Source organism: Garra rufa, chromosome 15 (genome assembly GCF_049309525.1).
Source record: "Garra rufa chromosome 15, GarRuf1.0, whole genome shotgun sequence".
Classification (NCBI taxonomy): Eukaryota; Metazoa; Chordata; class Actinopteri; order Cypriniformes; family Cyprinidae; genus Garra; species Garra rufa.
In genome coordinates, this window is record NC_133375.1 from 17,276,292 (window position 1) to 17,295,378 (window position 19,087).

Genomic DNA, 19,087 nt, shown 5'->3' on the forward strand with positions numbered 1-19,087 from the left:
CGTCTGTTTTTGATCTTTGGTTTTTCCCATTGTCTCCCCCTGTCATTTTGTGATCATTTGGTTTAGTCCTCGTTTGTGTAATCACCGTCACCTGTGTTTAATTATGAGTTACCCTTTATAAGTCTGTCTTTGAGTTCAGTGTATTGTCGGTCCTTAATGTTGTTAGTTGTGTGTGAAAGCTCTCAGTGTTCCTGCCTGTTCCTGCCTGGTTCCTCTTGAAGATTTATATTAAATATATTGTTTGTTTGAATATCGTCTTTCGTCTCGTTCTACACGTCTCATTACAGTCGCTGTGATTTAGGTTCAAAATAAATAACTCAGTGCAAATCAAATGATGTATGTCACTCCCGTTACTGACCTGACCAAGAACTTGACCTGCTCCCTACTGGAGAGCTTCAGAGGTCCTTTCAGCCAGAGCCTTTCCTCATGGTAAACAGAATAAAACAGCTGAGAATCTTGGAAAAACGTTAGGACAGTGACTGTACCTCGCAGGGGGTGGTACCTACCCGCAGGGGAGGTAACATGTGAATACCCGCCTAAGGACTCACTGAGGGAGTGCTACAAAGGGAGGATTCTGAGTTGGGCTCCACACAAGGAGAGAAAACCAAACTCAGAACCTAGAGACGGAGTCTGTCTCAAAGGGAAACACCAAATCTCTATGGAATATAGTTGGGAAATAAACAGATGGGGCTGCATTAGGAGCACCATTCCAATACAAGAGTTCACATGAGGCAACCTACTTTGTATTGGGTTCTGATAGTAAGTTCCTCCACCGAACTTAGCTAGGTAAAATGTGCTGGAGTGATGGAAGGAGTGGTTCAGGATTCACCTGAGGAAACTTACTGAACTGAAGAAGCGTAATCACCCTAAGGGCAGAGCTTGCGTTTAGCAAGACACTGGTTCTATTCGCAGATTGTAGAGTCTGGCGAATGTGTTAGGTGCACAACCTGCAGCTCTGCAAATGTCTGTTAGAGAGACCCCATTTGCCAAAGCTGTCGAGGCAGCGACTCCCCTGGTCGAGTGGGCTCTCACTCCCAGTGGGCAGGGTAGACCTCTGGCCTGGTAGGCCATACGGATTGCATCCACATTTGCATGTTTGGAGACAGCATTCCCCTTCTGCTGTCCTCCAAAACAGGATTTTAGACGTTCTGATCAGCTCTTTGTCTGAGTGTGTTCAGTGTAAATGTGCAGGGCACAGACTGGGCATAACAGGGACAGGTTGAATTCCCCTTCCTGGGAAGGGATGAGGTGCAGCCTGGGAGGGTTCACTCTTCTGGCACTTCTGAGGAATCAGATAACCAAATCGTGCCTTTCAGCAGGTCATGGTTGTCCGATATTGCTGCCCCCTGGACCTTGAGTGTTGAAGCAGAAAGTTGCCTATCCAGGCCTCCTTGGAGGAAGGAAAGCACTGATTCAACGCCACATCTCCGTGGGTCCTTCCCCTTGGAAAGAACACCAGTTCACAAAAATGCGCCATTTCAAGCCACCTAGTGGAGGGGGCTCTGGCCTGCACAAGAGTATTTACCACTGCAGATGGAAGGTCTCTGAAATCCTCCTGGTTGCATCCAAGGACCATAGTTGGAGGTTCCAGAGATCTGGGTGTGGGTGCCAGAGTGTGCCCTTCCCCAAAGAGAGGAGGTCCCTTCTAAGAGGAATACGCCAGGGAGGGTTGGAAGACAGGATCACAAGCTCCAAGAAGCACGTCCTGCTGGGCCAATATGGGGCCACCAGCAGGGGCTGTTCTCTGTCCTCCCTGACTTTGCACAGTGTCTGAGCAATGAGGCTCACTGGGGGAAAGGCATACTTGCGTAGGCCCCTGGGCCAGCTGTGTGCCAGTGCATCTGTACCAAAGGGGGCCTCTGTCAGGCTGTACCATAACTGGCAGTGAGTGGATTTCAGTGAGGCAAACAGATCCACCTGAGCCGAATCAACTCCAAATCAGCTGGACCGTCTCACCCACCCTGGAGCACAACTTGTCTTGAGAGAGAATCAGCCACAAGATTGAGTTTGCCCTGAATATGAGTAGCATGCAGAGACTTGAGTCTGTGCTGGCTCCAGAGTAAGAGATGGCGGGCCAGTTGCGACATGCGAAAGGAGCGGACACCACCCTGGTATGCTACAGTTGCTGTGTTGTCTGTCCAGACCAACACATGCTTGCCCTGAACAAAAAGTTGGAACCTCTTCAAGGCCAAAAGCACTGTCAGCAACACCAGGCAACTGATATGTCAATGCAATTGAGGGCCTTTCCAGACCCCTGAGGTTGCATGAAAAGGATCGAGACATGAAAGTACGCATCCTTCAGGTCTATTGCCACAAACCAATCCTTATCCCTGACACACGTGAGAATGTGTTTGGGAGTTAGCATTTTGAACGGGAGCTTGTGAAGGGCCCGATCCAAAACTCTCAAGTCCAAGATTCCAGAGTCCACCACCCTTCTTGGGTACAATGAACTGCAGCACTCTCGTCTTGAACTGAGGTAAAGAGGATGGAGCTGAACTTGGGTGGACGCCTCACAAACTGAATCACGTAGCCGAGTCAGATGGACCTGAGAAACCAACGAGAGGGATTGGGAAGGTTCAGACAATCTTTTAGACTCTCTGCCAGTGGTCCCAAGGGAACTACACCCGAGGTAGCTGAAGTGGGGACATTGTGGCTGGTCGGAGCAAAAAACACAGTGGCTGGAGGTGAGAAGCCCCGTAGGCCACATGGTGTTTTGTCTAATGAATTCAAATTTGATTTTGTAGAACATGTAGTGACACAAGATGTATGTCCCAACATGTTCTGGTTTGAGAAATCAGCGTCTGGCCATCTTGTGGAGGGCCAGAAATGCTGTGAATAAAGCAGAGAGAAGAAGGAAATTGCCGTTTTATTGACCATGTGGTAGGCGTCTGCGGTGTCAAACAAAGGACAGAGTTCTTACTGACTGGAACTTCATTAAAAATAAAGTTCCTCCTCTTATTCCTAATGTTGGGATCAGTAGAAAGGCAATGCAGACTGTTTTTTTCTCTCTCCTCAAATTAATATTGCAGAGGATCCTGTTGTTTTCAAAGCCATCTTTATCATTTGGTTTCTGCGTAGACCTGCACGTTCGCCTCTCTGGTAAACACTATGTGTGAATCAGTGGGCGGGGCTAAACAGGCAGTGATGTCGATCTTCTTCTGTGGATAATACATAGGAACATTCCAAAACCTGTCGTTTTGGCAGACTGCCTTCAATATAAGCTGTTATTAGACTAACGAAGTTTAAAGTTTTGAGTTCCGAAACGTACAGGATGTATTTATAGTACAATGACCTCTTATATGTCAAAAAGTCAAGGAAATTTTGGTTTCTCAGTTCATCGCCCCTTTAATGCACAATCAACATTTGTCGACTAACTGTAATACTGTGCAAGATTTAAATTCAAACTAAATGCATAAATCTGCTGATTTCAAAACACAAAATTGTGACATTCACTGACACGCTAATGACTGTGGCATTATCTGTGCAAAATACCACTTTTTATGTGTTTTTAATTTACTAGTATCACTAACAATGGATGCGTCCATTTTGTTTTTCTTGTCTCTTTTTTTAATATTAATTTTCCAAAGAAAAAATATATATGTAACATTTGAGAATACAAATGGTTTCACATATTATACTCAACGTCATAATCATCATATAATCCAAAACATCATAAAACATGAGTAAATTTTTAAAAAAATTAGATATAATGAACATTTAAGGAGAACATTCAACAAAGACATTAAAGAAAAATATTAAATATTTTTGACTTCTCTACTGGAACACGGTCCACTTGGGTGTGTGCACCCCTGACTATTATTATTAGTAGTAGAAGTAATAGTAGTAGTAGTATTACCTAATTACCATGCTGTGTTATCTATTTTAAAGTAGCCTACCATTTTTTACCGTAAGTTAGGGGATCTACAATATGGTCATGCAGAACAAAGTATTAATATGTGCTTTATAAGTAATAATAAACAGACAATATGCTAGTAATATGAATGCAATTAAACAACTTGAATGTGAATGGTGTTCCTTAATCTAAAGTATTACCATTTATGATTATTTATATGTGGAGAAGCAGGCATCTGTGATCAAAGGACTTGAAATAATTACTGCAGTCTGTCTTGTAGTTACTATAGGTAACTATGTGTGTGTTTGAGCTGCTAGCTATTACCAGATCACTTCAAAATAGCACCTACTGCCTCATCTGTGGTAACCATAGAGATGGTGTGTCTCTGTGTGTGTGTTGGAGGGTTAAATTATCACTCCGCATGTATCTGAGTCATCGCATCATGAGCTCTGCTGTGCAGTTTCTTGAAAATAGATGGAATGACTATGATTGCAATGAAAACACACTGTATAATAGAAGTAGATTTAGCTTAGACACCTTGTGTAGCTCACCAAAGACACTTATTTACAGATTATATGAAACATAGCACTACTCTTATGATTTCTGCTGTGCTGTATGTTTGCTGTATAAAGTATATGACATTACAATAGCTAGAATGTACAACCTGAGCATATGCATAACAGGTGGGAGGCTACGTGGCCTAAGTCACTGCCCCTTTTTACCTTTCCAGTAATGTATTTGATGGGAAGATCAGAAAAATGGATTTCAATCCATGCTAAAAGCATTTGTAATCAAATCACTCTGCTGCTATAGATCCACTTCAGGGTTTTCATTTCTCATTCACACTACTACCCACACTCACCAGGCAGCTAGTGAACCTGTGCTCTGATTTCCCTTTTACATTTGAGTCTATGGTTTTGCACCTTTTCTGCTAATTATTGAATTTGTTTATGCCACAGAATTGAGACATTTCCATTCAACTGAATAAAACAATTTTTAAACAGTTAAGAATGATCTAGAACAGGGGTGTCGAGTTCCTGGTAGGTCTCAGCGCTGCAGTGTTCAGCTTTAACCCCAGTTAAACACACCTGATCCAGCTAATCAAGTCCTTCAGGCTTATTTGAAAACTACATGGTTTTTGTGTTGGAGCAGGGTTGGAACTAAACCCTGCAGGGCTGCGGCCCCTGATCTACAATAAAGTTGATGAAATGCATACACTTTATTTACATTTCAATTTAGGAAAAAATAAAATAAAATAAAACCATTTAAAACCAGTTAAAAAAATGTATACACACCTTTGCATTATTATCATCAAATTACTATCAAATTAGAGCCAAAATGCATGACTCTGGGTGATTTTGCATTTATTTACTTGCTCCATAAAACTATTATGTAAATAAAGAAGAAAACAGTGTGTCTCAAAAACAACTTATGTCTTGTATCTTCCACCATGGACAGAATGGTTAAACTATTTCATGTCCACCCATAGAAAATGAATAATTATAAAAAATTACCAAATGATTACCAGCACACAACTATTGATCCACAACGTTGAAGTGGAAACGTCACAAAGTTACTCTGGTCACCAGGGAAAAAAATATTTGATCCCCTGCTGATTTTGTATGCCAGCAGAGGGAGCCCTTGCCCAGTACTGACTGTTACTGCTCCCTCTGCTTCCTTCTATGGTTACTTCCCGTTTGGCAGCCATATAAGGATGCCCATGCCAAACAGGTCTTGGCGAAGTATTGTTTTGCCTTTGCGGACTCTACCAAGCATTTCCTTGTTCCCTTCCGGAGGGAACTCTACGCTGCGTCCTGTCGGACACTATGGGAACTGCCTTCAGCATGACCGGTTCTGAAACAAGGTATAGAACAACGACAGTGAACTTGACACTGGCCGGCGCCAGCCCGTGACGTCATCAGCAGGTGCCTGCTTAGTATAAAAGCAGGTGCCTGAGAGCACAACACCATCTTTTTGTCTTCAGAGTCCTCCGTTCTAGCGAGTGAGTATAACGATGCCTAGAGGTAAACTATTTAGGAAGTGCGCGGATCCGTGTCAGAGAAATCTGACACCTGATGACGCGCACGACCTCTGTGTAATGTGTTTGGGTGAAGAGCACGCGCGTTCCGTTCTTGAGGGAACGGATTGTGAGGAACGTCCATTGTGAGGGTTTCACTATGAAGAAACTCCGTTCTCGTCTGGCCCTTTTCTCGAGGGAATCGGGCCATCCATCTGCCCCACGCGGCTCCGGCCCCGCGGCAGCTGAGGCTGCCCGGCGGCTGAGGTCCTGGGGATCTCAGGTGGAGCTGGCTGACGATTTTGAGAGAGGAGTTAGTCTCTCGCGCCCGTCAGCCAGAGATGAGGACGCGCTGCTAGCGGAAGATGTGTTGTCTCTCACATCTTCCGATCCTGCAGCGAGTGCTCTTTTGGCTTCAAGCCAGGGCGAGCAGGAGGCTGAGATGGAACAAGATGATATCTCTGAGTCCATACAGCCTCCTTGCCCCGCATATGAGGAGCTGATGTCTGTCATGGACCGCGTGGCTACCCGTTTGGAACTCCAGTGGAAGCCCGCTAGGGAAGAGGCCGCTCTGGGCAGACTGGACGAGCGGTTTCTTCCCGGTTATGACAAGCCAGCTCCCGTGAGCCTCCCATTCCTTCCTGATCTGCATAAAGAGATCGAGAAGGCATGGGACAGGCCATATTCAGCCCGCATTCACCGACATCAGCATGTGAATTATGCTGATGTCGAGGGAATGCTGGAGCGTGGATATGCGTCGATGCCCCCCATTGAGCAGACGTTCGCGAACTATTTCTCAGCGGGAGGGACATTGACCCTGAACGCTCCGACCCTGCCTTCTAAGCCGCTGAAAGAAACATCGTGGCTGAATGGCAGGGCATATGCGGCAGCGGGTCAGGCTGGTGCTGCTCTGCACACGGTGGCGGTGCTGCAAGCGTACCAGGCTGATCTGCTGAGAGATTTGGACCGTGGTCTGGGGCTTTCCCCGGAGGAGGTGGCCGAGCTGCGCCGCACCACAGACCTCTCTCTGAGGGCCACCAAGCAGACAGCGACCGCGGTGGGCAGGTCCATGTCGGCTATGGTGGCCACGGAGAGACATCTGTGGGTGAACCTGGCGGACATCGGGGAGAAAGAAAAACGTTTTCTCCTCGATTCGCCGGTTTCGCCCTCTGAGTTATTCGGCACATCCGTCGAGGCGGTGGTCGAGAGATTCAGAGAGGCGAATGCGCGCTCGGCGGCTTTCAAGTCATGTATTCCTCGCCGGTCCACGCCCCCACCTGAACACCGGGGAAAACCGGGCCCGTTCTGGTCCAGGGATGACCAGAGATGAGGCCAGGTCGCCAGTGTGGCCACTCGGGGCCCTCCCCCCGGGAGGAGCCGGTCCCAGAGGAGGCGTGATGTGCGGCATAGGAGAGGGGATCTAAGGGAGACGATCCAGCGCCGGCGTGGCGGCAGGCCTGGGGCGGGCACCTAGAGTCTCCTCTCCGGTTCCCCTCACGTCCGTTCGGCCACCTGCCCCTTCCTTTCCCCCTCGCAAGACTCTGGGGCTGGGCCAATGATGAGATACTCAATCTGATGGCCCGGCAGGTGAACAATAAAGACACTTTAAATAAATAAAAATATTCAAATATGTATGTGTATGTTTCCTTTTTTGTCTGCCAGCTCCGCTTGGGTGATTTTTATTGCAGTTTTCGAGCTCCTCTTGAGCTCTACTGCCACCAAGTGCCGAGTGTAGCCAGGTCTCCCCTCGTTTTAAATAAAAAAGGAAAACAGTGTGTAGAGACCTCCACTCGTGGAAAACCCCTCCTGGGTTAAGCGTTGTCAGGTTTTGAAAAAAAAAAAAAAAAACCTCCGCTAAAGAGTAAGCTTGGTATAGACATGATCTAGCATACATATACATACGAGAATATGTAAAAAAAAAAAAAAGCCCCGCTTTGAAGTAGAAATCTTATATATTTAGCTGATAGGCCCCATTCTGGGCCTCGCTAAATTATTGTCTGGTATTGTGACTAAAACCCAATCCGCCAGAACTGAGTGTAGCAGGCCTAGAAGGCCTCCTCTCTGTAAAGTCCTCTATAATGAGAGACATATATCGCCTAGAGACTGCAGTCTGGTGATCCTCTCGCTATGCTCTGGGCACCTACTTAAAACCACATTGGTGATGTTTACTCACGCAAGTCCTTGAGCACTCCTTAAAATCCACATGTGTGGTAAATGCGCTCACGCATTTTTCTCAAATCCACGTTGGTGGTAAAGGTCTTCCCCCACTGGCGGGTCCTTTTCTAAATCCTTCACGGTGTGGGTCACGCAGGTAAAACCTCCGTCCCATTGTTTGAGTTGGTTTCGTACAAAACCTTTTTAGTTTTTTCAACTCCAATCCAGATAGCACTGCTAGCAGGATTGAGTGTCGACGCCTCTTCAGGCCTCCACTCTCCAGAAGAGCTCCAAAAACGAAGGTAATTCTGTCGCACAGGCTAGTCAGCCTCGCGGATGACCTTCAGGATTAGAGTGTAGATAGGTCATGAGACCTCCACTCTCAAGAGTTCTTCTTTGCTAAGCACGAAGGTGTGTCAGGCTCCCTCTCTTGAAAGCCTCCACTCTCCAGACTCCACTCAGGTAGTACTGTCGCATAGGCTATTCAGCCTCGATGAACACCTGCAGTGTTGAAGTGTAGTAGGTCATGGGACTCTTAGAGTCCTTCTGCTGCTCGCAGAACACTGCACTAGGCTCCACTAGGTACTGTCGCATAGGCTACTCAGCCTCGCTGATTACCATCTGTGTCGAGGTGTAGTTAGGTCATCAGACCTCCACTATCAGAGTCTCCCTTCTATGAGATGTTGTCGGGCTTCTTCTCAGAAGCCTCCACTCTCCAGACTCACTCAGAGTCCTTCGTTGCCTCCAGAGATTCACTAGAAATAGGCGGTCCGACTGCACAGGCTATTCAGCTTCGCGGACCACCTCTAGTATTGGGTGTAGATAGGTCTCAGACCTCCATCCTTAGAGTCGTCCTCTGCTGGGTGCAGAGTGGTACCAGGCTTCTTCTTACCAAAGCCGCCACTTTGCAGAAACTCCACTCAGGTAGTTCTGCTGCCCAGGCTATTCAGCCTCACTGACTACTCTCAGTGTTGAAGTGTAGATGGGTCACGAGACCCCCACTCTTAGAGTTTTCCTTTGCAAGACACAGAGTGCTTTTCTGGCTTCCTTTGAAGCAGTCACTCCTCTGAACTCCTTGTAGGTAGTTCTGCTGCACAGGCTACTCAGCCTCACTGACTACCTCCAGGTTTTGAGTGTAGAGGTGCCACGGCACCTCCATTCTTAGAGTTGCTCTCTGGAAGGCGCAGAGTGTTGCCAGGCTTCCTTTCGTTGAAGCCTCCACTCCTCAGAAAATCTCCACTTAGACAGGCCTGTTGCACAGGCTATTCAGCCTCACAGACCATCGTCAGTGTCAAGTGTAGTTAGGTCATGAGACCTCCACTCTGTAGATTCCCTCTGAGCAGAAGCTCCACTCGGGTAGTTCTGGTTGCACAGGCTATTCAGCCTCACTGAATACCCTCAGTGTTGAGTATACATAGGTAGCCGAGCTAGCCGTGGCAGGTCACTGGACCCCAGCGACTCTCGCTGAAGCAGGGGTGATTTTCCTTCTTGACTCCTCATTCAGTCAGTTTGATCACTTATCCCTCGGCATGGCAGCGTTGGTATAAACGTTCCCATAGTGTCCGACAGGACGCAGCGTAGAGTTCCCTCCGGAAGGGAACGTCTAGGTTACGTATGTAACCCCTGTTTCCTGAGGACAGGGAACGAGACGCTGCGTCTCGGGGCCATGCCTCGGGCCCTGCACAGACCTCCGTCCGACAAAAAGATGGTGTTGTGCTCTCAGGCACCTGCTTTTATACTAAGCAGGCACCTGCTGATGACGTCACGGGCTGGCGCCGGCCAGTGTCAAGTTCACTGTCGTTGTTCTATACCTTGTTTCAGAACCGGTCATGCTGAAGGCAGTTCCCATAGTGTCCGACAGGACGCAGCGTCTCGTTCCCTGTCCTCAGGGAACAGGGGTTACATACGTAACCTAGACGTTTTTCATTGCCATAGTTATAGTCATTGTCTGTATTTCCATTGCCATAGTTTTGCCTTGTTTTATTGTCTTGTTTTATTTGTTACTTTGGACTGCCCTTTTGGATTTTGACCCTCGCCTGCCTATTGGATTACGTTTTGTCTTGCCTTGGATATTCCTGTTTGTTGGTGTTTGACCCTGCCTGTTTTGACAACGATCTTACAACACTATCGTTGAGTCCTTGTTACAGTATGTCTGCCCACTGACAAAGAAACAATCAATCTATAATTTTAATAGCAGGTTTATTTGAACAGTGATAGACAGAATAACAACAACAAAAAAATTTAGAGAGACTATTTCTTCGAACTGCTTCACATGAGTCGTTTACGAATAATTTAGAAATGAAACTTTATGACTTAATAATTGTGAAATAATTATATTTTGTGAATAATTGTGAATAGATTATAAAGAGAAACCAAACAAAGGGCGCTCCCCTAATATCGCAACTGACTGAGCTTACTCATGTGAAAACTACTGACATAGTCAATGACTAACTACACAATCAATCTCCTATTTACACCATGTGTATTCTTTCATATTGTTATAATAGGAAGAAGCGTGAGCGTGTTTCGCCGAAAGGTGACAAGTTTGCATCCCCATATTACACAGCCTGCTGCTCATAACTACTTAAGTCTGCACTGACCGTAAGCGATGATGTCGTGGAGACTATTTCAGACTCACAGATACATTTAATGAGAAAAGTTAACGTGCACGTTTTAGCCAGAAGTTCTGTCTGAATTGCACACAAGAGGCAGTGTTACGTGTTTAATAAGTCTTAAGTTGGCTGCACACTAGACGATTTTCAAATCTTAACCGATTTTAAAACCATGGGAGACCACAGACATGAAGACACTGTACCGATTTTTAGCCTTATAATCCTCTTGTTGACCGTAGGAACGATTTCACAGTCACACAAGATCTCACAGAGACTCGCAAGATCAAACGTAACTAGAGAAGAAAAACAAATTGAAGACAATGGACATTGTCAGTTGGCTCTCTCTGTGCACGTTTTGTTTCACTGTGAAAAACATCTCGGTAACGTATTGTAACCCTCGTTCCCTGAAGGAGGGAACGGAGACGTCTCGTCGAGACCGACGAATTGGGATCTCGCCTAGAGAGACCAATCTACTTTGTGTGTATACAAACGAGCCAATGAATATTGGCATGCATGATTGCAGCCAGCTGCAGCTGATCACAGTGTGAGCATATAATGCGCAGCAGGTGCCATGCATAGACAAGGTTTCGCTGAGGAGCCGGGACGGGCCCGGCCGTACAGCGGTGGTACAGGAGCCACGGCGATGGGACGAGACGTCTCTGTTCCCTCCTTCAGGGAACGAGGGTTACAACACGTAACCGAGACGTTCCCTATTAGTCGGTCTCTTCGACGTCTCGTCGAGACCGACGAATTGGGATCCCTAACAAAGCGCCGTGGCTGCTGCCCCTTCCAGTGTCCTGAGCGGGCCTCCTGGGTCAGTTTACTGGCTTGGCCAGGGTCTCGCACAAAGGAAAACCAGTCACCGTATAACACAGCACCACCCATTTCAGTGAAGCTGGAGCACTGGGCATATGTGGAGCTCACGTCCTTCCAGTAGGAGGTTCGGAGCAATGTGGAAAATCGTAAGAGATGCAGTTAAGTCTCTACGTGGAGCCTAGTCCTCTACCGGTTCTGAAGGATTCATTGAGTGAGGGCCTGACACCTGACGTTCCGCTACGTCGGCTGTCAAGCTCAGCGGAGGAACTCGACAGAGTTACTCTCAGGTTACTCTGGAGCAGTATAGCAAGCCGACCCAAAGCCTCTCTGTGCCTCTACCCGTTTGAGGTGAGAACACAGGAGGAAACTGTGTCTACATGAAGGCTATAGAACCTAGTGAAAGTGTTAGGGGTCGCCCAGCCCGCCGCTCTACAAATGTCATTTAGCGAGGCGCCACGAGCCAACGCCCAGGAGGATGCAACACTCCTAGTTGAGTGTGCTCTCAGCCTGAGGGGGCAGGGCACACCCTGAACCTGATAGGCCAGGGTAATGGCATCCACTATCCAGTGGGCCATCCTCTGCTTGGAGACGGCATTCCCCTTCTGCCTGCCTCCATGACACACAAAGAGCTGGTCTGAGGTCCTGAAGCTTTGTGTCCGGGCAACGTAGCATCTTAGTGCTCGGATGGGACAGAGCAAAGCTAGGGCTGGGTCTGCCTCCTCCGAGGGCAGCGCTTGCAGGCTCACCACTTGGTCCCTAAAGGGAGTAGTGGGAACCTTGGGCACATAACCAGGCCGGGGCCTCAGTGTTACCTGGGAATCCGCTGGCCAAACTCTAGGCACAAATCGTCGACCGAAAATGCGTGCAGGTCACCTACCCTCTTGATGGAAGCCAATGCAAGCAGGAGCAGAGTTTTCATTGAAAGAAACTTCAGCTCTACTGACTGCAAAGGCTCAAAGGGAGCCTGCTGTAGCGCTGTGAGCACTAGAGACAGGTCCCAAGAGGGCACAGAGGGGGGCCTAGTAGGATTTAACCTTCTGGCGCCCCTAAGAAACCTGGTGACCAGGTCGTGCTTCCCTACCGACCTTCCTTCTATGAGGTCGTGGTTAGCAGAAATAGCAGCCACATAGACTTTAAGGGTTGAGGGGGACAGCCTACGCTCCAACCCTTGCTGCAAAAAGGAAATCACAGCTCTGATCGAGCATCTTCGGGGGTCCTCTCTATGAGAGGAACACCAATCAACGAACAGGTTCCATTTTAGGGCGTAGGCATGTCTTGTAGACTGCGCTCGCGTCGAATTAATTGTGTCAACTACCCCTTGGGGTAGGTCACTTAGAACCTCCTCGTCCCGTCCAGGGACCAGACATGTAATTTCCAGAGGTCTGGACGCGGGTGCCATAGGGTGCCCCGTCTCTGAGTCAGAAGATCCTTCCTCAAAGGAATTTGCCAGGGAGGGGCTGTCGCGAGGAGCATAAGTTCGGGAAACAGGTCAGAGTGGGCCAATAAGGGGCTACCAGAAGGACCTGCTCCTCGTCCTCCCTGATCACTGGGGGAAACGCATATTTGCGAAGGCCCCACGGCCAGCTGCAGGCCAGTGCGTCCATGCCGAGAGTTCCTTCGGTCAGGGAAAAGAAGAACTGGCAGTGGGACGTCTCCGGGGAGGCAAACAGGTCTACCTGAGCCTCGCAGAAGCGTCTCCAAATCAGCTGAACCGACTGGGGGTGGAGTCTCCACTCTCCGGGAAGCGCAGCTCGTGAGAGCTCGTCGGCCGTACGGTTGAGCAACCCGGGAATGTGAATGGCACGAAGCGACCTCAGATGCTTCTGACTCCACAGGAGTAGATGACGAGCGAATTGCGACTGTTCTCTGAGAGAAACAAGGGCCGCTTCCGCGACTTTCGTAAGGACGCAGGGAGAAAGGGGCAGTCCGAAGGGCAGGACCGTGTACTGATATGCTCTGCCCTCGAACGCAAACCGCAGAAAGGGTCTGTGGCGCGGAAGGATTGAAACATGAAAGTACGCGTCCTTCAGGTCGATCGCTGCGAACCAATCTTGGGGACGGACACATCTGAAGATGTGTTTCTGTGTGAGCATCTTGAACGGTAGCCTGTGAAGGGCCCGGTTTAAGACGCGCAGATCCAAGATCGGCCGTAACCCGCCGCTTTTCTTGGGTACTATGAAGTACGGGCTGTAGAAGCCCGTCCTCATATTGGCTGGAGGAACCGGCTGTATCACTTCCTTCACCAGCAGTTGCATCGCGACCACACGCTCCACCGGCGGGACCCCCGTATAGCCCCGCGCTGGTCCGCCATCAAGGGTGGTGAGGGAGGAGGTCCCACTCAAACGGTTTCGGGCAGTAAAAGGTGCCTTCCACGTCGAAGTGAACTAATCATGCACTTCCGGGAAGAAAGGCACTGGGGTGGGACGCTGAGAACCAGCGCGGGCCACCCCGAGATACCAATCATCCAGCCGGGAGGGCTCGGGACGTGATGGAGGATTCCATTCAAGCCCTACCCTCTCGGCGGCCCGGGCAAGCATAGCCATCATCTCCGGGTCGGTATCCGGCACCACTGACCGCCCAGCGGACGACAGTGTGCCGTCATCCTCCCCAGAGAAGTCTGGCTCTCCCTCCGATGCCGCGACTGACATCCGGTCGTCGGGCGAGCCCCAAAAGTAACGGGACGTTGGTTTTTTGAAAAAACTAGTAGACTGGTCCGGCTCTGAAGTGAAAGCTTGTCAATGCATGGCACCTGCTGCGCATTATATGCTCACGCTGTGATCAGCTGCAGCTGGCTGCAATCATGCATGCCAATATTCATTGGCTCGTTTGTATACACACGAAGTAGATTGGTCTCTCTAGACGAGATCCCAATTCGTCGGTCTCGACAAGACGTCGAAGAGACCGACTGATAGGGAACAAAGTATAGAGAAGAATATGGGGGATGTATTCTGCTTTTGTGGCATTTTTGTGGCTGTCAAGTTTTAGCTACAGAAGCACGCAACATCCGGTAAGTGACGCTTGCTTGCTCTCATTGGTTCTTGCGGGTATCACATCACAGGCAGCCCGATCAAGAATCCTAAATATCATACATGTTTGATATTTACAATTTGTGTTTGGGGATGCTGCGTCTTGATCGGGAGCAGTTAAATAATTGTAATGACGCCACACAACAGAGAATTTTTTGGACAAATAATCGTTTGCAACAAGCCGTGAATCGAGCCACAAACCCCTGATCCTGATCTAAAGCTGCATGCAGATGCGCCTACCTATTAATTGGCCTAATTTGCAGCACAATCGAACAATGCAGATTCTTCAAAAAATGCCTAAAAATCAGCTGCTTAAAGGGATAGTTAACCTAAAAATGACTTTCTTCTTTCTTTTGTTTCTTCAGTAGAACACAAATGAAAATTTTTAACTCAAACCATTGAAGTCTGTTAGGCATTTAATGGCAGTGGATGGGCACCAAACCTTTAAAAGTAAAAAAAAAAAAAAAAACATGCACAGACAAATACAAATTACACCCTGTGGCTCGTGATGATACATTGATGTCCTAAGACATGAAACAATTTTTTTCTGCGAAAAACTAAACTGTATTTATATCATTTTTTACCTTTGATATACAGCAATGTCCATCTGTCCTGAGCACGAGCTCATCATCCGGCGCATTACACGTGTACGCGCTCTGGCATAGTATACGCAAACACCGGAAGGGGAAATTGGTGAACAGTCAACAGTCCCGGATGGGTTCGCTCAAGCAAATGTAATCTTTTAGTTTTGAATTGAAAATTGGTTTGAACAATCAGGATAAGCCCAAGTAATTACCATTTTGAACAGCCGCTATACACACAATCTCTGTGCACTGTGTAAACCAGTGGTTCTCAATCCTGGTCCTGGAGGACCCCTGCTCTGCACATTTTGCATGTCTCTCTTATTTAACACACCTGATTGAGATCTTCAGCTTGTTAGTTCAGTTCTCTCTCCTAATGAGCTGATGATCTCAGTCAGGTGTGTTAAATAAGGGAGACATGCAAATTGTGCAGAGCAGGGGTCCCCCAGGACCAGGATTGAGAACCACTGGTGTAAACAATGAGTGTCATATTCACGCGACAGTTCGCTTCCAGCGTTTGCGTATACTACGCCAGAGTGCGTACGTAACGTGCCGGATGCTGAGCACGCGCTCGGGACAGATAGACATTGCTGTGTATCAAAGGTAAATAATGATATAAATACTGTTCAGTTTCTCACAAAAAAAGATTGTTTCGTGTCTTAGGACATCATGTATCGCCACGAGCCGCAGGGTGTAATTTGGATTTGTCTGTGCATGTTTTTTTTTTTTAAAGGTTTGGTGCCAATCCACTGCCATTAAATCACTAACAGACTGTGACAGTTTGAGTTAAAAATCTTTGTTTGTGTTCTACTGAAGAAACAAAGTCATCTACATCTTGGATGCCTTGGGGGTAATCAGATCATCAAATTTTCATTTTTGGGTGAACTATTCCTTTAATCTGTCGGAAGATCAATCGGTTGACCTCTAGTTTTATTTAATTTTAATGTAAAGGCATATTGCGTGTCACATTTAAATCTATGTCAATCATGATAACATCTTAATATCAATCCTATATAACGAGTTTGGAAATTTTAGAGAATTGCTTTTTTTTTAGAGAATAAATGCATTACACTGTAACTAAACCCATCTGCTGTAGATTTAGTCGACTAAAATCTTATGACATTGAGGCCTGTTTTCTTAGACTTAGCCAGGATTAGGCCATAGTTCAATTAGGACATTTAAGTAATTTTTTCTAAACATGCCTTAGAAAAAGCATTGCTGGTGTGCATCTTGAGACAAAACATATTTTAAGATCAATCATTGCAAGTTTCTTTCAGTTGAAACAGCTCAGACTTAAATAATAATCAACTAAAATATGACTAAAACCATATGGCATTTTAGTCAAAAGACTAATGACTAAGACTAATTTTTTTTTTTTTTTTTGTCAAAATTAATACTGGTCAAAAGTATAAATTATTATATTAATTTAAAACAGGGTTATGTGGGTGGATTTTCAAATTGGTCTAAACAAAAACTTCAGACGGGATTATGGAAAATGCACAATTTTTTTTTCTCTGGCAGTAGGAGGCACTTTTGGAACTTCAAAAATTTAGCGATTTCCCTGGTAACGGCTGTAAACAAAGCAACATTCTGCTCTTAAATGCTACTTCATCAGATAAAAATTAAAATACCATTTAAACTTTTCTGAAGACAGTTGGTTCCCTTTAGAGATTCATTCATAGATAAAACTTCAATTAGTGGGAATGAGAAAAGTATGAAAAATATAGCCTATTGTTTCCCTGATCAGTTTTGCAGGTAACGAAGATATGTGGATTATGTAATTAAACTATATAAGTGAGTAGACTAGAATAGAAAACACTAGAATAGTTTATCATTTGTATAATAATGGTAATACATAATTTATGTTCATGTAGAAATACCATTGAATGATTATTATATGTCTCTTTTAAAGAATGGTATGGAGGAGTGAGGGAAACTGTATGAAGAGTGAATAAATTCATTGGGACTGATTTTTTTTATCAATAGAAAAAACAAACAAACAAACAAAAAACTTCAGATTATACAGTTCATATCTCTGTCTCCGTAAATTACCAAAACCACACATGAAAACCCACATTACACATTATAGTGGCTCTTGGAAAATTACAGATGTGAAAATGTGGTTGTCTTTCTAAAGAACCAAACTGTCTGTGAAGGTAATCATATTGAGTACTCAAAAACAGGAATGACAACTATGTTCTGTTGCCATGTGTGCTCATTGTTATTAGTAAAATCCAATATCATACTGCCTTTAATTATTATACTGTGTACACTGATCTTTCACACAACAAAAAGACACAAATTTACCTCCTCTATCTGCTCTTGTTTCTTCTGTATAGCTTTGTTCCGTGCCACAGTACACGTCACAGATGAGAGAACATCTCTGTTGCTGGGTTTCTGTGACACCTGTGGAGGTCACCACAAAAGGCATTATAAATCTTTCAATCTAAAACTTCAATTTTAGTATTAAGTATATGGTACCATCTATAACAACAGTCAAAAAAGTAATGCTCAGTAATGTTCTTATAGTTGCAATCAGTTTTAATAATTATGTTTACAGACTTTACATACTCAAGACAGAATTTATAACTTTGCACAGACAAGAACAGTAAGTGATTGTGTCACAATTTTATTATCCTTTTTTTCAGTGTAATGAGTGTAAACAAATTTAGCCTGCTGTCCATGATGGAGGGCTGATGCATGAGACTCAACTATCTAAATTAATCTGGATACATTTGAAAAAATGCTGTGATTGGGTGTCATCTGTGGCCAGTCCGTGACAGGTGCTGGCTGTAACATGCTTTAGCATGTTGTTAGCATGTTGTTTGTTTTACCAAAAAAAGTAAAAAGTTGTACTATGTTGTTAAAATGTTGTACTACATTTCTACATTTTTTACCATGCTAGCAAAATGCTGTCATGTTTTAACACATTTTAACATTTTGCTAATGTATTTTACCATGTTGCTAGCATATTGCAAAATGTTCTCCAGCATGCTTTATGAGCCTAGCATATAAAAAAACGTGTTTGTTGACATGTTAACAACTTGGTAACAATGTGCTTAACATGTTTTACCATATTATAAATGCCAGATGAGTAAAAGAGACAGTTGGAGGGAGATTGTAGTCCGGGAGTCTGTGAATCAGATGAGAGCATGCACCTCTGACAAATGGCAGTAAGTATACAGGCATGAAAGGAAGGGTGCGTGCCTATATTTTGTGGCTGAGGTGGTGAGGTCATTGGCAAGAGGTGCATGCAATTCAGTAATCTGTTTCTGTCACCATGGCAGAAGGTTTGCAGAAAATGTCCAATTTCCTGGATCTTCCTCTTTGTTTGCCCATTTGACTGCAGGTGGTATCTGGGGGAGAGGTGCATGGTCACTCCCACAAGAGAGAAGAATGCCTTTCAGATCCTGGAGATGAAATGAGGTCCACAATCTGACAAAATGTCCTCTGGAAGACCATAGTTTTAGAGGGAATGTGACTCACAATCAGGCAGGAAGGAATCACAGGTCCCGGCCTCTCAGGAGACTCTTCAGGAGTGTTGAGATGGGACAGGGCATTGGGTTTTACATTTTTCACATCGGAATGGTAGGATATGGAGAAACTGAAATGAGTGAGGAGCCCACCGCAGTTGACAGTAGTTCAACCTCTTGGCTTTCTGCAGATATTTAAGATTCTTATGATTGGTATGGATGATAAACGGATGTTGGGCTCCCACCCACCGATGTCTCCATTCTTCCAAAGCCAGTTTGATGGCAAGAAGCTCTCTGCTGGGGTGAGTTTCCTGGGGGGAAAAAAGGCTCATGGATGGAGGTTTAATGGTGTCCCCTGCTGCTGTGACAGGACCGCTCCAACTCGTATTGTTGAAGCATGTGTGTATGAGTAAAAGAGACAGTTGGAGGGAGATTGTAGTCCGGGAATCTGTGAATCAGATGAGAGCATGCACCTCTGACAAATGGCAGTAAGTATACAGGCATGAAAGGAAGGGTGCGTGCCTATATTTTGTGGCTGAGGTGGTGAGGTCATTG

The 19,087-nt window shown here is 45.9% G+C and overlaps 1 protein-coding gene across 1 annotated transcript in view; it reads right to left on the reverse strand.

Moving 5' to 3' along the window:
- Nucleotides 1-19,087, reverse strand: part of LOC141287172 (uncharacterized) — a 57,704-nt gene that overhangs the window by 8,306 nt on the left and 30,311 nt on the right. The window contains exon 5 of the mRNA XM_073819307.1: nt 17,367-17,465. Within this exon, the coding sequence (XP_073675408.1) occupies nt 17,367-17,465 (99 nt within the window). The remainder of the gene's footprint in view (nt 1-17,366; nt 17,466-19,087) is intronic.